The sequence below is a fragment of the Xiphophorus couchianus genome, chromosome 9 (assembly GCF_001444195.1).
Source record: "Xiphophorus couchianus chromosome 9, X_couchianus-1.0, whole genome shotgun sequence".
Classification (NCBI taxonomy): domain Eukaryota; kingdom Metazoa; phylum Chordata; class Actinopteri; order Cyprinodontiformes; family Poeciliidae; genus Xiphophorus; species Xiphophorus couchianus.
In genome coordinates, this window is record NC_040236.1 from 25,256,190 (window position 1) to 25,273,173 (window position 16,984).

General features: G+C 39.1%; 1 protein-coding gene across 1 annotated transcript; it reads left to right on the plus strand.

The window, feature by feature from the left end:
* podn (podocan) lies at positions 1-16,137 on the plus strand. The gene is made up of 11 exons (XM_028028544.1): positions 1-224; positions 3,201-3,482; positions 4,161-4,254; positions 6,717-6,781; positions 9,090-9,199; positions 9,290-9,446; positions 11,130-11,245; positions 11,969-12,182; positions 12,313-12,756; positions 13,503-13,651; positions 14,859-16,137. Exons 2-11 carry the CDS (start codon positions 3,219-3,221, stop codon positions 15,007-15,009), a joined length of 1,764 nt encoding a protein of 587 aa, XP_027884345.1. The 5' UTR covers positions 1-224; positions 3,201-3,218; the 3' UTR covers positions 15,010-16,137.
* The last annotated feature ends 847 nt before the right edge of the window (positions 16,138-16,984 follow it).

Here is a 16,984-nt window from a genome sequence, read left to right on the forward strand (position 1 = left end):
TCCTTTAACCTTCCCTCTCTCACTTCACATCTGGAAGGGGTTCTACTGCAGATCTGTGACTCCTCGCCTGCTATGGGACAGCCTCAGCTTGGACCAGATATCACGCTTCGGTTCTTTTCAGCAAATGTTGGTCAGAGGGGGTAAAGTAGCGTAGTAACTCTGCTGCATGATTTGCGGTTGGCTGTTATGTAGGACAGAGCTCGCACTGAGTTTCCAGAGTCAAGGTAATTCATTTATGCATGACAGTTCTGCCTTCTGGTATGTGTTAAGACAATCCAGTCAGCTAAATATGAGCAGAGCCTCTTCATAACCTCTGCTTTGCTCAGAAATGGCATGAAAACAGACCAAAGTCATAAAAGTACTGAGCATCTCTATTTTGTACTTTAAGCCCATAAATGACAACTTTTAGCAGGATATTGGTGTTCTCTTAGAGATGGCTTTAAACTTCTCTATGACCCTTGGTTGCTATGATGTTTTTGTGAAGTCGTCTGTGTGCACTAAGTGCTCGCTGCGCTGAGTCTACTCTAGCCCATGTTTTTAAGCTGTTTCTATTAGTTCTTGCCCTGCAACAGCCTGAAAAGGTTCCTTTGATGGACAGCTTTTAGAAGCTTGCCTTGAGAGCTGCTCTGAGTGCACAACAGTGGTATCTCTGTCAGAATCAGAGAACGTAATGAAGCAGTTTTTCTTTTTTGAAAGAAAGCTCAAGAAAGAATAAATTACAGCAATATGTTGCTGTAGAAGTTTGCACACACCTTGCTTAAGACTTCAAATCTCAGAAAATCACTGGTGCAATTAGAAAAAACAGAGCAAAAGCCCTAACATGTCATGCTTTTGTTTCTTTAAATTAGACTTTACATTTGGGTGTTGACCTTCTGCTACTGGTGGAAATGTGCTCATAATGTTTATTTTTATGTGTTGGTGATCGATATCCAGACAGATTTGAAGTGAAATATTTAAATCAAACAGGTTTATATCCAGGCCGTATCTGTGAGAATTTGCTTCGTTATAAATTTCTTCAGTTTTTTCTGTGATGTCACACTCAAGTGTTTCAGGTAATCAGGTCTTACTTTCAGACAAAGATAACATGAGTAAATACAAAAAAACCCTTGCAAATGATGATTTTGTCTCTTAAAATCCATCCAAATGAACCCGTCACTATGTGAGAAGTGTTCAGAATGAAGAAACAGCTGTGAATAACCGTATTTCTTTTTGAAACTGAGTTCAATTTGACCAGCACCGCTAATGCTGTAGAATCAAGGAATTTTTAAAATAGAAACCTGCCTGATAACATGAAGTAGGTTTACCTGAAGCCAACAGTCGACACTCGGTCATGTAGATGCTGGACGTTTGTATTCGCACACACCTTTCACACACGGCACAGATCGCCTTTGAACACCATTTGACCTTCAGTCTAAGCCACACTGGCGTCTCCACTCTGTTCCTGCATCCTCCATTTTGCTTTAACTAAACAGCCACACCATTCTGCAGACTGGCTCCTCTGTGAACAACTGCCTTGGAATTTTCTTCCAAGAGTTTTTGGCCATTTAACAGTCATTATAATAGGTATTTTGTGATGAAAAAATACCTACTATCACTGCGTTTGATAAATGCTTCTCAAAAGTATTAACGTCAACTGTGGATACAAAACCGGATGGTGGAAGCAGACAAGTTGAAGCGAAATATCAACACTGCCATCCAAGCGCATTTCTGCATAAATACAAACTTCTGACCAGTCATAGAAAACATTGCACTGAGCTCTGTGAGAGTGAGAGGAAGACTGCTCCCTGAAGGAAGATGCCATTTTCATCATGCGCCTACATTTTGAAGCTTTGGATGAAGCATGTCAGAGCCTTTAAGGTCTATGCAAGCTCTGCAAGACCAGAGACATTTGTTTTCTCTCTCAGGGCTACAAGTAAGAAACCGCACTCTTCTATTACTGCAGCCCTGGTTTGGGCTGCAGGATCTCCTTCATCCAGTTTTGAATGAAGAAGATCTCAAAGCAGACAGTCATGTACTGAGGATCAAAGTCAAGAGCTTACTAATTCTTTGATTGCTCTTTTTTGCGTGGTCTCCAACAACTATGGAGTAATTAGTCAGAAATATCAAGTGGGTGTGGTAAGGACCTTTGAGCACTTCCTGAAAGTTCTTCACTTGTTTCTTTTGAGGTATGAAATATCCAATCAAAAAGATTTTTGTTATTTTGTTTTTGCCACCTCAAGTACAGCTGCCTTCTCCTTGACTAATAATAACATCATTTAAAACCTGAGAACGGATTGGCTAGTTTGCCAGATCGTTAGGAAATGCAGACCTTTCACTGCTTGGAAGACTTTCATTTCTGTAGTTTGCACCTAAAAACCCAAAGATGAACAATTTTGATTTCTTGCTGGAGCATCCATTTAAAAGCCCCAGCTCAAAGGAGAATTATTGAACTAAATATTGTTTGAATGATTCCTGAGGGAATTCCAAGGAAAACTCTACTGATCAAAAAGAAAACACAAAAGCTTTAATAACATTTTCCAATCATCTTGAAGATCTCTGACATTAGGAAAAAATATTCTGATGAGTAATAAGATAGGAATTAAACATTTTTGGATTGTGTGTGTCATGATAAAATCCTGTGAGAAAATTGTGAAGATGAATGTCCAGTTTGTAACCTTAAGCTCAATAACCCACTGACGTGCATATACTGCTTTGCTTCATGAAATATGCAGCACAGAGTCCAACTACGAATGAAGGAAAAAAAGAAGGTTCTGAAGTGATGTAGTCAAAGTTCAGATGTAAAAATGTTTGATATCCTGTGGCATGATAGTAAACAGGTAACGCTCAAAAACATTCTGATCTTCCTTCCAATGTTGCTGAGTTAGCAGAGTGTGTCAAATTTCCTCCACAGTGAAAAAAAATACTAATTGTCAGTTTTTGTGAATGCCTGGTGGCAGTTGTTGCTGCCAAGAGTGGCACAAACAGATATTAGGTTTCTGGGGTCTCACATAGTCTCACATAGAGTCTGGTAGGTTTGGATAGCTATTTTCCATTGAAGAAGAAAAACATTTGGGACTGCTATTGTATTTACTCATATTATCTTTGTCTGATATTTCAATTTCTTTAATGAGCTGAAACAAAACAGAAAAACAGAAAACTGATTGCTGCTTTTTCGTTGAACAGTGGAGATAACTGTTGCTGTGTATTTGCTTGTGCAACAGGACATATCAACAGTAGACATGGACTTTCCAAAGCATTCCATCCTGCAGGCCTTCAGTGTGATGCTCTTGGTGTGGATGCTGGTACGTTGCCAGACCCCAGTGGAACCTGAGGAAGAAGAAGAGGAAGAGGCAGTAAAGGAAGCTGACACTGCAACACTGGTAACAACTGAATGCCCTTCAGAATGCAGCTGCACAACAGACGGAACAGTGGACTGTGCAGGAGTTGACCTGACAGAGTTCCCCGAAGAGCTGCCTAATAAGATCCGTCGACTTTCTCTACAGGTCCCACACACACACAATTGTGTTTTTGTGCCTTGTGGGGACTTTACATTAGCTTACATTCATTTTCTACAGCCTAACCCTTTCCCTACCCCTAACCCTAATCTTAACCGTAACCCTATCACATCTATCAAACCCCTAACCCATAAACGCAATTTCCCCTTATGGGGACCAGGATTTGTCCCCACAAGAAGCAGCGGTCACCATGACCCCACAATGTCAACAGAAATATGTTCCCACAAGGACATAAAAATCTGGTTCAGACGCACACACACAAATTTGTATTTCTACCCATATTGTGACTTTGCATTAACTTCCATTTATTTTAGTAAGTATATTATGCCTAATCCAGACAATTTCCCATGACAATCCTAACCTTAACCTAATTCACACCTTACTTCTAAACCCTCATGCTAAATGTAAACAAAAGGGTCCTTTGTATTAGGACCAGCATTTGGTCCTAATACAATGTTTGGTCCCCATAAGGCTTATCTGTCTTCAAAAGATCCATAAATACTGCTAAACAAGTAGTCACACACGCGCCCACCCACACACACACATTTCTCATCAATTTCAGCAGTACACCTACCTATTCATAATATGAAATTATTGCTCAGAACACAAAGTGCTGAACTTTAGTCTGCCTTTGTAAATATTGCATATTTTTTCCCCTGATGGCAGAACAACAAAATCAAGGAAATAACAGTGGAGCACATTTCCCATCTGCATCAGCTCGAGACTCTCAACCTTCAAAACAACTGGCTCACCACAGAGGGTAAACACAGTAACCAAGTCTCAACACTATGCTGGAACTCTGTGTTCACTGGGGAGGGAAACTGCAGACGTGGTTCCAAGGCCATTTTAGAGGCAGAGTGGAAAGTTTTATCAGTGCAGCTTTGTTTGTAGGTTGGCTGATTGAAGTAAATATCTTCAATATGCACCTGTCAGTAGCAGAGGAATTGCTGCTATTTCACTTGTTGCCTGGTTCAGCGGTCTGTCCCAACGTGTGTTTAATTCCAGCAAATAGTCACATACAAGAAATAGATGGCAATGGATGGAGACGAAAGAATTCATTTTTAATTTTTGACAGAAAGGTTTCTGAAGTGTTGTTTAAATGACATGGAGTCACATGATCAACAGCCGACTTCTAGTGAATGTTGGAATGTTCAAATTCCATACAAAGTCCTCGACCAGGATTTATCAAGCCAACTCTATTTTTATTTACTTAAAAAATAACAATGACAAAAGTGCTGAACTAAAAAGAATTCATAAAATAAACTAATAGAACCCATGAATTTTATAAGGCAGATCTGACATGCATTAGAAACACATGTAATGATCAAAAGTAGAAATAAAATACAAGTAAAAGTAACAACAGAAACTTTTACTTGTTTTTCATATCTGTTATTCACTCATAACAGATATGACTGAATAATGAAAATATTAAAATGTAATAGGACTTGCTGGCAACTGTTTTTTCTCAGTGTAGAACACCATATATATGAAATATTGCTTGTAAAAGATATGAGAGCTCCGTCGCTCAAGAGTTGTTGTTCAGGTCAAAGAAAAAAGTTCTGCCAGAATCAATGACTTTTATAGCCAATGACAGAAGATTCACCTAAACATCTTCTGTAGTTTTACAAAACTACGTACATCCCTTGAGAATAACCTTCAGGGATGACTAGGTAAAGTTTATTCAATGAAAGAATAAACTTTTGGAGAAAGTTTTGTGAAATAAGACATAACAAAATGTAGGTTAGTAATGTAATGTGAGAGGATGTAATAAAATTTCTAACTCTCAATCCACATTAGATAGTTGACTGTGCCACTCTAGAGAGCACAAACTGCCATCAAGCCTTGGCGATAACTGAGTCTTTCAGATCACTGAGTCAACATCAACTCACTCTTCTCTGGATAATTGTATTAATTCAGCTGCAATAAAGGGTTTGATGCATGGATGGTGTGTTTATGGTCATGCCACAGCAACTCGATTAGATTTAAGTACAGACTTTTAACTGCCAATCCAAATGATCTGATTTGGTAACATTTGAAAAGCTCAGATCTGGACTTGTTTGACTTTGGATCACTGTCCTGCTGTAAACCCCAAGTGTGCTTTGATCAAGAGAGGAATATTCTCTTTCAGAGTTTTCTCATAGAGAGAAAACATCAGAATCCCATCAAAAGGTCAAAAAGAATGAAAGCAGCCACAGACCATCCTGTTACAGCTGTCATGTTTGACTCTCAGTACAATGTCCTTTTTCTATAATGTTGTGCTAGGTTTAATCTAGATGTTACATAGTGCACACATGGCAAAAATTGTGCATCGTTTGACCATTCCACAGAATGGTTTCCTTGTAGTCTCTGGGATCTTTGAAATGTGGTTTTGTGTTTGTTTTTGGTCAGCAGTGGATTTGGCATTGGAACCCTTTCCAGGCCATTTTTACACCATCTCTGCTTTTAAAGTTCTTTTGAGACCTTGGAGTAAGTTTGATCTACCAGACAATCCAGGGATGGTTCACCACTGTTCTGTGTTTTCTCTGTTTGTGGATAACGGCTCTCACTGTGGTTCACTGGAGTCTGAACACTCTACAAACAGGGTTGTAACGCTTTCCGGTCAGATAGACATCAGGGACTTTGTTTCTCATCGGATATCAATCTTATTTTAAATAGGATTTTATGTGTTGTTTTTTCAGATCTTTTAGTCTACTTCATGTTGTTAGGCAGGTTCTTTTTAAGGGATTTGTTAATTCCACTGACAGGAAGGCGTGGCAAGGGGAACAGAACTAAACAAATGTGGTTAATCACAGTTAATCAGTTATTTAAAAATTACATCTTCATGTATTGTCAGGGTGGTTTGGGTAGGATTTTTCCTCTAATGAATGAAATCATCTTGAATGCTATATTTTCTATTTAGCTTTATCTGATTTTGAACTTTTGTGATCTGAAACCTCTAGGTTTGACCGAAAAACTTGCATGCATGTGACATCATGATTTCATAGGCAGGATTAAGTATTAAAACAGCTTTGATCTCCAGGTCTTTTTTCTATGGCCCAATTTCAAAGCGATAAATTACAAAGTCAAACTTTTTTTAAGTCATGTTGGATATATAATTTTATAACAGCTGAAGTTGATACAGTTACTTGATTGTGCTATAAAATGGCACCAGGTACCACCACCCCTTTGGGACAATGCAATGACAGGCAGGCATATTAATTCACATTTTTGTCTATTTTTCAGGCCTTGAAGATGAAGGCTTTGAAATGCTTGAAGAGCTGGCTTATTTGTACCTGGCTAACAACAAGGTGAGTCATACGCAAGAATCTAAAATGTACAAAATTATCACACTGCACAATGGCACGATTGTTTCTTTGCCCTCAAAACATCTTGTCTATTTTGTTATGAAAGACACAACAAAATAGTGTGTTTTAGCTGGTCAAAGCTAAAAATGCTACTGACCTTTCACTCAGTAGCAATGAGTGCTACTGAGGACCGGATTGGACAAGGCGAGTGAGAGAGAAAGGATGGGCAGATTTGTGTGTCCAAAGGGTCAAACAGAAAAACAGAATGCAGGAAGAATAGAGGATTTTTAAGTGCTCACTAAGCTTCAAAGACATCCCGTGTTACTTTAATACATAAACCGTGTTATTAAGGAGAAAGCTCTAAATGAATGTGTAATCTCAAAAATGCTTCTCTGCTTTTTATATTCATTTGACAGATTTTAGCATTTGAAAGCCTTATATTATTGAAGAGATACATCTTTTCTTTTTAACTATGATGACGCTCAGAAAGAATGTATGTTATATAGATTTACTGAACATAGAGTGAGATATTTTAAGCCTTTAATTCTTGGAATTTTGATAATTACAGGTTACAAATAGTGTTAAACCAAGATTCAGTTTTTCTTCTCAAAAAATGTAAATATCTTCCAACAAGTTAAGTATTGGAAACTGTATCCAAGCGATTTATAAAAAAATTGAGTGGAAGGAAAACACCTGCAAAGGTTTCCTGAGCCTCTAAATGGTCTCTCACTCTGGGTCAGTTGGCTCCACAATCATGAGTTAAACTGCCGACTGGACAGATGTACAGAAGACAAACTTTTCACAAGGAAGGCAAGGAAGGGAAGCCACAAAAGGTTAATACTAATTATTCTGATTGTTCACAAAGTGCTGTATCCAATCATTTTCATAGAAAATTGAGTGGAAGGAAAAAATGTGGTAGGAAATGGTCCATCCATGAATTTCATCCAGGAATGTTATGGCAACAGGTCTGTAGTTGTTAATGGCTGATTGCTGAGTTTTCTTTGGTACCTGAACCAGGCAGGATGTCTTCCACAACAACAGAACCTTCTGTTTGGTCAGGCTGAGGATGAGGAGATGTTGCAGAATCCCACAGAGGCCTTCAGGACTCTGGGGCTCACACCATCCAGACCTGCTGCCTTGCTCCGGATCAGTCTCTCCAGCTGCCTCTTCACCTGACTTCTATATACAGAAAAGTGGGAGGGGAAGCAAAGGGAGCAGCAGCAGCTCCTGATTTGGTTGAAGACAAACTTGTGGAAGTAGAAGAGTCAATGGCTGAGGTAGAAAATAAAACATCTCAGATTTTACAGGAAAGCTGTGGGTCAGAGGAGGGTGGGATGCCTGTCTGGTTGGGGACAGGAGAGGAGAATGTGAACTTTTCAGAAACCTGACATTTCTGTTTTATAGATAGTATGTAATAATCTAACTTTCTATGCAAAAAATGAGAAAATTTAGACAAAACTGGAGTTTCTTTTTCTTGAAAAATCTGCTAAATGAAACCATTTTACATATCACGTGCTTTGAGGCATACATCATCAGAGTAATTAATCGCTTAGGGGCAACAACATTTCGATTGCTGATATAATTTGATGAGAGGCCTCAGAGCTCAGAGGCTTTTGGGTAATCTGGGCTGTGATTTAGATCAGAAAAATAGAAAAGGAGATGTGGAAAGAGACTTTTGGCTTCAGACGTAAGACATTAGGGAAGGTGGAGAACGCATAAGTAGTTGGAGCTTTAATATCATTGCAGGAATGAAACTAGGAGATTATGATCCATGCTGGAAATGTGAAAGGACCAATGGAAGGGTCATTATATTATATAATATGCAACACTTGTTTTCAGAAACTGCATGTCTCTTGCCATCATCAATCAGAATTTGATTCAGGATGAATTCTTGGAGAGTAAATGCACTCTGGATGGAACTGGAAGAATTTTCACCTTAATCTATGGATTAACCTTATATTTTAATTATGCTAATAATGTTTGAAGCACCTCTTTTCTTATTTTTTGTTCTTCTCCCTGTTCAAGTCTTGTTTGTTGCAGTTCTGTTTTTAGATTCCTAAAGTCGCTCTCTACATTTAAACTGAGACGACCTCTTTCACTCCCTCTACTAATACCAGTAGAGGCCTCTTGTACATTTGGAAGGAAGATCTAACAACAAACAATTTACAGTTCTTTGTCTCCAACAGCTTAGCCAGAATAAGGCAGCCTCAGAAAAAGCGGCTAATGGCCAGTTGTGACAATACATGTAAACCACATAGCGAAAACTAAAAAGAAATCACAATATTTCATTCATTCTCTGATGTGCTTGTAGCTCTCCTCTGCACCAAGAGTCCTGCCGCCATCTTTGGTCAGCGCTGATTTTGCTGCTAATCAGCTCTCCAGGATCTACCCATACACATTTGGTCATAAACCAAAACTAAGGTACCGACATGTCTTATGTGTGATTATACCTCTTTTTATTTCAGGTACAGTTAGTAGAACATATCCTGTGTGTGTATCATGACTCCATAGGTCTGTGTATCTCCATAACAACAAGCTGACAGATGAAGGACTTCCCGATAATATGTTCAATGCTTCTGACACGCTGGAGATCCTCACCATATCCAGCAACTTCCTGAGGGTCGTTCCCAGCAATCTGCCGTCCAGTCTTCTCCGACTTCATCTGAAGGTCTCACACATGCAGCAACAACAATGATATTTGGACACAAGCGATTACAATAACACACGTTATTTATTCCTCCATAAGGTTTTCCTCTTCAGCGATGCTGAAGTAAGAGGAAAAACTTTTTCAACAGATAAGTACGGTAGTGGTTTTATCATGCTGTGTTGGTGTTTTACTGCAGGAGGGACTGGTGCACTTCATTAAATATCACTGTGAGAAAAGAACATTATGTAAAAATACTGAAGCAGCGTTACAAGACTTGAGCCAGGATGTTAAGCCTTGAGCACAAATGAGTTTTCCAGATGGACAAAGTTCATTAAGGACAACAATGTTAATGTTTTGAACTGACCATCAAAAACCTCTGATATTTGTTCCATAGACGTTTGCAGAACTAAAAGAGAGCAAACTTACAAACCTGATTAAGATAAACCAGAAGAAATGGGTCAAAATTCAAAAATTGTTGTGAGAAGCTGGTGGTGGGAAACTGAAGGAGCATAAAAATTACTAAGAAAATTATATTTCTCGTTATTTAGAACATTTGCAAATAAAAATAATTTTGGCAATCTTAATTGATGCTTCTAGACAGATTTAATATCAGACAGTAAGAAAACTGCTTGTGTCTATTTACATAATGTATGTAGAAGTATGTTCTTAGTGTGAGCCAGCTGGGGTTCATGTTTCTCTAAAGCAGCTGGACAAGAATATTCTATGACCAACACAGTAAATAAAATGCAGAACAAGACACGTAAAAACCCAGGACTCCATCTCAGTCAAACCATATCCTGAAGTCATGTCTGGAGCCACTTCTTGTTTCCTGCCACTATGCCGTCTCCTTCCATTATTGTTCTTCGTCATCTTCTTGAACTCTTCTTCTTTATCTTGTTCCTTTTCTGCTCATTTCCTTGTGTTGCATTTTAACTGATCACATTCCTTCCTCTTCTCTTAAAATCTTGAATATCTTTCCTGATGAAGCCACCAGGTGTTTCCCATCAGTGAATATTTCACCAGATTAATACGTCAGATTAAAGATGTACGATGACATATTTTAGTCTGTTTTTTTTCACATTCTAAAAATCTGACAGTTTTATCTTGGTCCAGTAGACTTTTTAGATCCAGAGTTAATCTGTGCTTAGGCTTTTATGTAAACACCAGGTAGTAATCATTCACTCTGACTGTGTTTTAGAGACATCTGTTCAACAAGCCTAAACAGAATTAGGGAAAAATGCCTGTAAATATGCAGCAGATGTTTCCTGGAATAATTTAAAAAAAAGAAAAGAACCTGAAATGTTTGAAACTGGATACAGAGAGAAAGATTTAATAAATTCTGATGATTTTCTTTCATATTTCGCTTATTTATTATTATTACTGTTTTATTTGTTGTAAGTTCAAATGCTTTGGACCCTTTGAGAAATTTTACCTAAAAACAAAAGGATATGATAAAGATATAAGGTCTGGAGGGAAATCTTCTTGCATGTTCCTGCATGATCTGGTGGGGTCGTCATGGTGAGACACAGTAGTGATGCAAACTGGAAAAACTTTATTTGCCGAGTACTTGAGCCTGGCAGGATCATGACTGACTTCACACCAAAAGAGTTTTAGTTCATTTGCCCCAATCCAGCCACTCTCTGCTAAAAGGTTGTGGAGAGCATATCATTTTATTCATAAAAAAATATTTCCTTTTTGCCACAGAGTAACAGGCTGGAGAAAATCCCAACAGGGGCCTTTGAGGATTTGCGCAACCTTCGAGAACTTTATCTCCAGAACAACCTCCTCACCAATGATGGGATGGACAACGAGACTTTCAGGTGCGCTTAACATTTTAGTCACAAAACAAAACAATTTAAATATTTCACTCTGTATTTTCATAACTAAAATAAAGAACACAAAAGTGTCTCACATCACACAAATAGATCATACCTCAAAATTTACACAACTAACAAGTCCACAGCATTCTAAGACAGAGTCTGTACTGTGAATGGTTTGTTAACATGATCACCAGATCTCAGATCTCCCTAAATGAGCAGCACTGCTGGGCAAAAGACTTTACCTGATCAAAAAAGAACCAATCCGCTTGTAAAATCATAACCACCAGCTGCAGATATTTAATATTTTGGTCAACTTTTATCTTTGTTCTCTAGAACAAGGATTTAACAAACTGTGTAGTTTCTTAATGTTTCTTCCACTGACACCATAAACACCATAGAATCGAAGTATTCAACTTAAGCAGACTCACCACTTGGTTGTCTGAATGGTAGTTGGTAGTTAACTGCCAGTACATCTAGCTAATGCTGGAGAGGTAACTGAAGTCTCCTGGTATACATCATCCCTTGATCCTTCTTGGACAAAATGTTTTTTTATTACTATTTTCAACTCTAATGTGCAGGAAACTTATTTCAAGCATCTTTAAATGCAAACCTTGGAATTTGCTCTGTAGCTGTTAAGCAGCTAGGTGTCACAAAGAACATAAAGTGTTAAATGACAGAGTGCAGAATCAAAAACATGATTTCCCTCCTCTTCTATTTCCGCAGCCAGCTGAGTAGCCTCGAGTATCTTGACTTGTCAAATAACAATCTGAGCGTTGTTCCTATGGGTTTGCCTCGCAACCTGGTGCTGCTGCACCTGGAGAAGAACGCCATCCGCAGCATTCCTGGAGACGCGCTCATCTCTGTGCGGAACATTGAATACCTGCTACTTCACAATAACAAGCTGCGCTCCCGCTCTATACACCCAATGGCCTTCCAGGTACTTTAAGGAAAAGTTGACATATACTGGATGCTACTCACATACTGTATGTGTAATGGCAGTGCATATCCTCAGACGCACTGCATAGCAACAGTGCTCTTCATTCATTTGAATTGCATTTTTCTCCTAGGGCTTGAAGAAGCTACACACACTTCATTTGTATAATAACTTGCTGGAACGAGTTCCCAGAGGCTTACCTCGGCGAGCCAAGACTCTCATGCTGCTCCACAACTTTGTTTCTGAAATTGGCCGCAATGACCTGTCCTTGCTGTATACCCTGACTGAGCTCAATCTCAGCTACAACAAACTGACCAACACCAAGATTCACCGTGACGCCTTCAGAAAGCTGCGCATACTGGAAACTCTGGACCTGTCTGGAAATGCCCTTCATGCCATTCCACTGGGCCTTCCGCACAGTCTGAAGGTTCTGGAGATCAAGAACAACCAGCTCAGTGCTATACCATATGGAGCCCTGGCAGGAATGCAGAAGCTACAGAAGTTGATCCTCAGTGACAACAAACTAAAACTCAACTCAGCCTACCAAGGAGCTTGGATGGAGCTCAGTGCTCTCACAGTGAGTGACCTGCAGAGATACTGGTCAGATTATGCTTAGTGACAAGTCTAGTAACCCCAGTCTATTACCTTAACATAGAAGGTTAAAACCTACAGTAGATTACTTTTATTTACATTATTTGTTTTAAATGAGACTGTGAAAAAAAATCTGTGAAAACATTAAGCTCCATTGCCTCCTTCCTGTGGTCAGATCTGCAGAGATATACCGCTCAGGAATCTAGCAATCAGAATCATGCTCGTGTACGCACTACTCACACCCTTTTTTCTGCTATGCTACCGCTAGTTGCCCTCAACAGAGCCTGCCGTGAATGCTAGGCTAGTTAGCATAGTCACCGATGATGGCAGATAAACTGTTTTTCAGTAACAGTAAGTCTCTTCTCCGTCATTAGCACACTGAGGAGCGCATACACAAGCTTAATTCACAGTACTAATACCTTCCTCCTGGCTCTGATTGGTTGTTTTTGACTTTAGTTAGCAGTAGGACCACAGGGACAAGGTAGAGGAACTTGATTCTTTTTCACAGATCATCTGTCTTATGATATACTGTCACAGCACACTGACAGGTGTACAAAATATGCAAAAACATTTTTATAAAAGTTACATACTTCAAGTGTGACAAAATACAAAAAATAAATAAATTTTTACGGATCCATCCACCCACCCACATGTGATAGTAGTATATGAGTAACATTAATTTCTTTTGCTATGTTCCTTTTTGATGATGTATATATGTTATTATTATTTTAGACACTAGACCTTTCTGGTAACCAGCTAACACACATCCCATCAGACCTTCCTGAGTCTCTGGAGTATCTTTACCTGCAAAGCAACCGGATCTCCAATGTTCCTGCTTCAGCGTTTGAAGGCACTCCAAACATTAAAGGCATCTTCCTTCGGTAAGAGACGCACAAACATCCTTAACCTGAAACATGGCCACATCTGCATGCTTCAAAAAGTAATTAAAGACCTAATATCTACACTAATGTTCTCATCCCCTGGTCTATTTGTTCAACTATGATCTAAACTTATGGATGTTTCTGCTGGCAGGTCATTGGTGCTTTCTGCTTTGTGAATTATAAATTGAGATAGAGCAGATAGTGAATGCAATCCACTATCTGCTTACAAATAAGTTATTTGTCAACTTACAAATAATTCAACACTTTTTTGTAAGATCTACAACATTCAGCGTTTACATTTGGGACCATTTTCCTTTCTGGAGCTGTTTTTGGTTTTAGTGTTAATAAAATGAGATTTTTCCTCACAGGAACGACCTTCTGTGTGCGCCGTTCTGTTGCAAATCAAAAGAAAGCACTATCTGCTGCGCATTCGGACTTAGCTTCATTTTGTAGAGTACCGCAACACAGGATCTAATCTCTCCAACTCCACTAACTTGAGTGCATTCAGCAAATGTTCCACTTTGGTTTATTCCACGTACTGCGGGCTTACCGCCACAAGCCCTGCAGCTGAAAGCAGCGGTCAGACAAGAGTTAAGAGGGTTTGAACATGTGCTTTCAAGGTATTTGTTCTGGTTTGGTTTCAGTGTGACCTTAACCTTGTTGCTTTATAGCTACGCTTACGAGCTTTGACCCCTTCCGGGATGCAGGTTTGTCATTATTATCATAACAGCCGCTGCTCCATTTCTCTCCGCTTGCTTCCCTCAGCAGTGTTTAGTACTGTTGCAGTACTAAACACATAGTCTGTACCAACTGGAGTGTTTGCAGCAGGAGGGAAATGGAAATAAAGATTGTAACGTCACAGAAATCACTTGGTGATGGATGATTAAACTCATGGATAGGCTGTGTAATCAGTTTCTACACATGCAAGTAAATGGAATGGATCTCAGACATTCCTTAAAAATACTCTGAGGTAACTAAAGCCAACACTTTGGTGAGTAAATGGTGCAGAACAACTAAAACTAGTTTTGCTCAACAGTTGTTAGAGATGCTCACAATTTGCACCCTTCCAAACTCACTCTGGACCAGCATCACCAGACAGATCTGTAAATTTAAGTTCATCTGCTAAGTGAATCCTAAAGCCTTCGGCTTCAGCAGACGAAGTGCCAATTTCACAAACTAAACCGTCCCTCCTGTTTTTCGTTCCAAGGTTTAACCGGCTGTCGGTGGACTCTATAGACGAGAGCTCCTTCGCCCACCTTGTCAACTTGCAGGTGCTGGACTTTGGGACGGGAAACACAGAGCTGTCCTCAAAAACAGATGAGAAAGAAGTTGGAGAGGTGATGGAGCAGGAAACATAGAGCACTGGGCTGCATGTTTCAGAAAACAGAACAGGCTCTTAAACGGGACGGAACTTGTGTATTGTTTTTGTTTTTTTTATATCTCCATCTTTAAATCATGCTGAGATGCAGAGCCACATATTTCTGGTGCAGGATACCGGATGGAAGTTCATTTTGTTCAAACTGAATTTTAAAATTTGCTTTTGATTGTTCATATGTAATCTTTATCTTTAAAGAAAAACTATAAAAAGAAAAGAAAGAAGGAATCTATCATATATGCATCTGAACACCAACCTGGAAAGAAACATGAAAAAGGACAAAGTCACTTCCAGTTTTCCTCTTCATTTTTATGTCATTTTGAAAATGGCTGCCCTGTCAGCAATATTACCAATGCAATCTACTTGGATTTGTTGAAGCAAATATAGCAACCAAAGCACTCATTTTATTAAAACCACAAAAACATTTGAATCAAACATAGAAATCAGGGACATAATTCCATGTTACTGTTCCTGGATATTTATAGGCCAACACAAGCCTAACAAAATTTGTTTTTATGTTATTATTCAGCAATGTAACAAAATCCAAAGGTTTTAAGTTATTTTAAGCCAGAGTAGTAATAAAAAAAACAACTACAGAGTAAGATTTTTGTGGTTGAGCAGCAGCCGACCTGAAATGGACTTATAGACTTGATCTTTTAAAGACTGGTGGACTTTCTCCCAGTCAAACGTTGTGTGATCATAAAGTATGACAAATGTTCTCAGTATGTCCACGGGTTCAACTTTCCTATTTGTAAGCCAGAACATTTGATTTGCAAGACCCAGTGGATCAGGGATGTAAGTGTACACACACTCTGCTTTGAAGTCCTGGTTTGATATGGGTTTAGTAAAGAAGGAAAAAAATGACACCAAATGCTAGATATTACTACACGTAGGCATAAAGTAACCTTCAAAAACAGACATGGAGAACCCCTCCTGCTCTTCTAAGGAAAATGGTTTTGCTCAACAAGTAAAGATGGTTTATTTACTAATGATTTCTCTTTAACATTCTAAGCATTTAAACAATTTTCATCCAAATTAATCTCAACAGTGCCCTATAGACTGTCTCAAACAAAAAAATTAAAACTGAACAGTATCTAATTTTCTAAAGAAATAGTCAAATAAATTACTAATTAAGATAAGGTTAGCTTGTCAAACCTTGTCTTAGTGAAAAACAAAAGGAAACATGGAACTGAAAAATTTGAGTCCAAAAATACTTTCATGACGCCACTTCAAAACAGCATGGCTTCCTGGATGTCATCATGAATTATTACCAGTAGATCTTGCACAGCTATGACGTGGCGTTCTTTAGATTTTTTCTCCATCTGCACATTTTCTTTGGCTGCTATTGACAGAAAGCAATCAAAACTGTGCACATACATCCTGGTGGCTGCCTTTAAAAGAAATATTCTTCAGCTGATTGTATGCCCCAGTCAATATTTTATTACATTGCAATATAAAATAAATTTATCTAGATAAAATGTCTTCGTTTTCCAACGAGAAATGGCAAAAAGGTAAATGGACATATTGGATATGTTTCGGCATCTTTATGCTCAAACTAAGCTGTGTAATCCTTCCATCCCTCCATCCATTTTCTAACAACATTGTCCCTAGTGGGGTGGGGAGGGCTGCTGGTGCCTATCTCCAGCTAACGTTCCGGGTGAGAGGTGGGTTCACCCTGGACAGGTTGCCAGTCTGTCGCAGGGCAACACAGAGACAGACAGGACAAACAACCATGCACACACACACTCACACTCACACCTAGGGAGAATTTAGAGAGACCAATTAATATAGCAGTCATGTTTTTGGACTGTGGGAGGAAGCCGGAGTACCCGGAGAGAACCCACCATGCACAGGGAGAACATGCAAACTCCGTGCAGAAAGACCCCGGGGCGGGAATCGAACCCAGGACCTTCTTGCTGTAAGGCAACAGTGGTACCAACTGCACCACTGTGCAGCCA

Coding starts and splice junctions, on each gene's coding strand:
- podn (XM_028028544.1), top strand. CDS start 3,219: ATGGACTTTCCAAAGCATTCCATCCTGCAGGCCTTCAGTGTGATGCTC. Junction 6,782..9,089: donor TGTACCTGGCTAACAACAAG/GTGAGTCATACG, acceptor ATGTGCTTGTAG/CTCTCCTCTGCACCAAGAGT. Junction 12,757..13,502: donor TGGAGCTCAGTGCTCTCACA/GTGAGTGACCTG, acceptor TTATTATTTTAG/ACACTAGACCTTTCTGGTAA.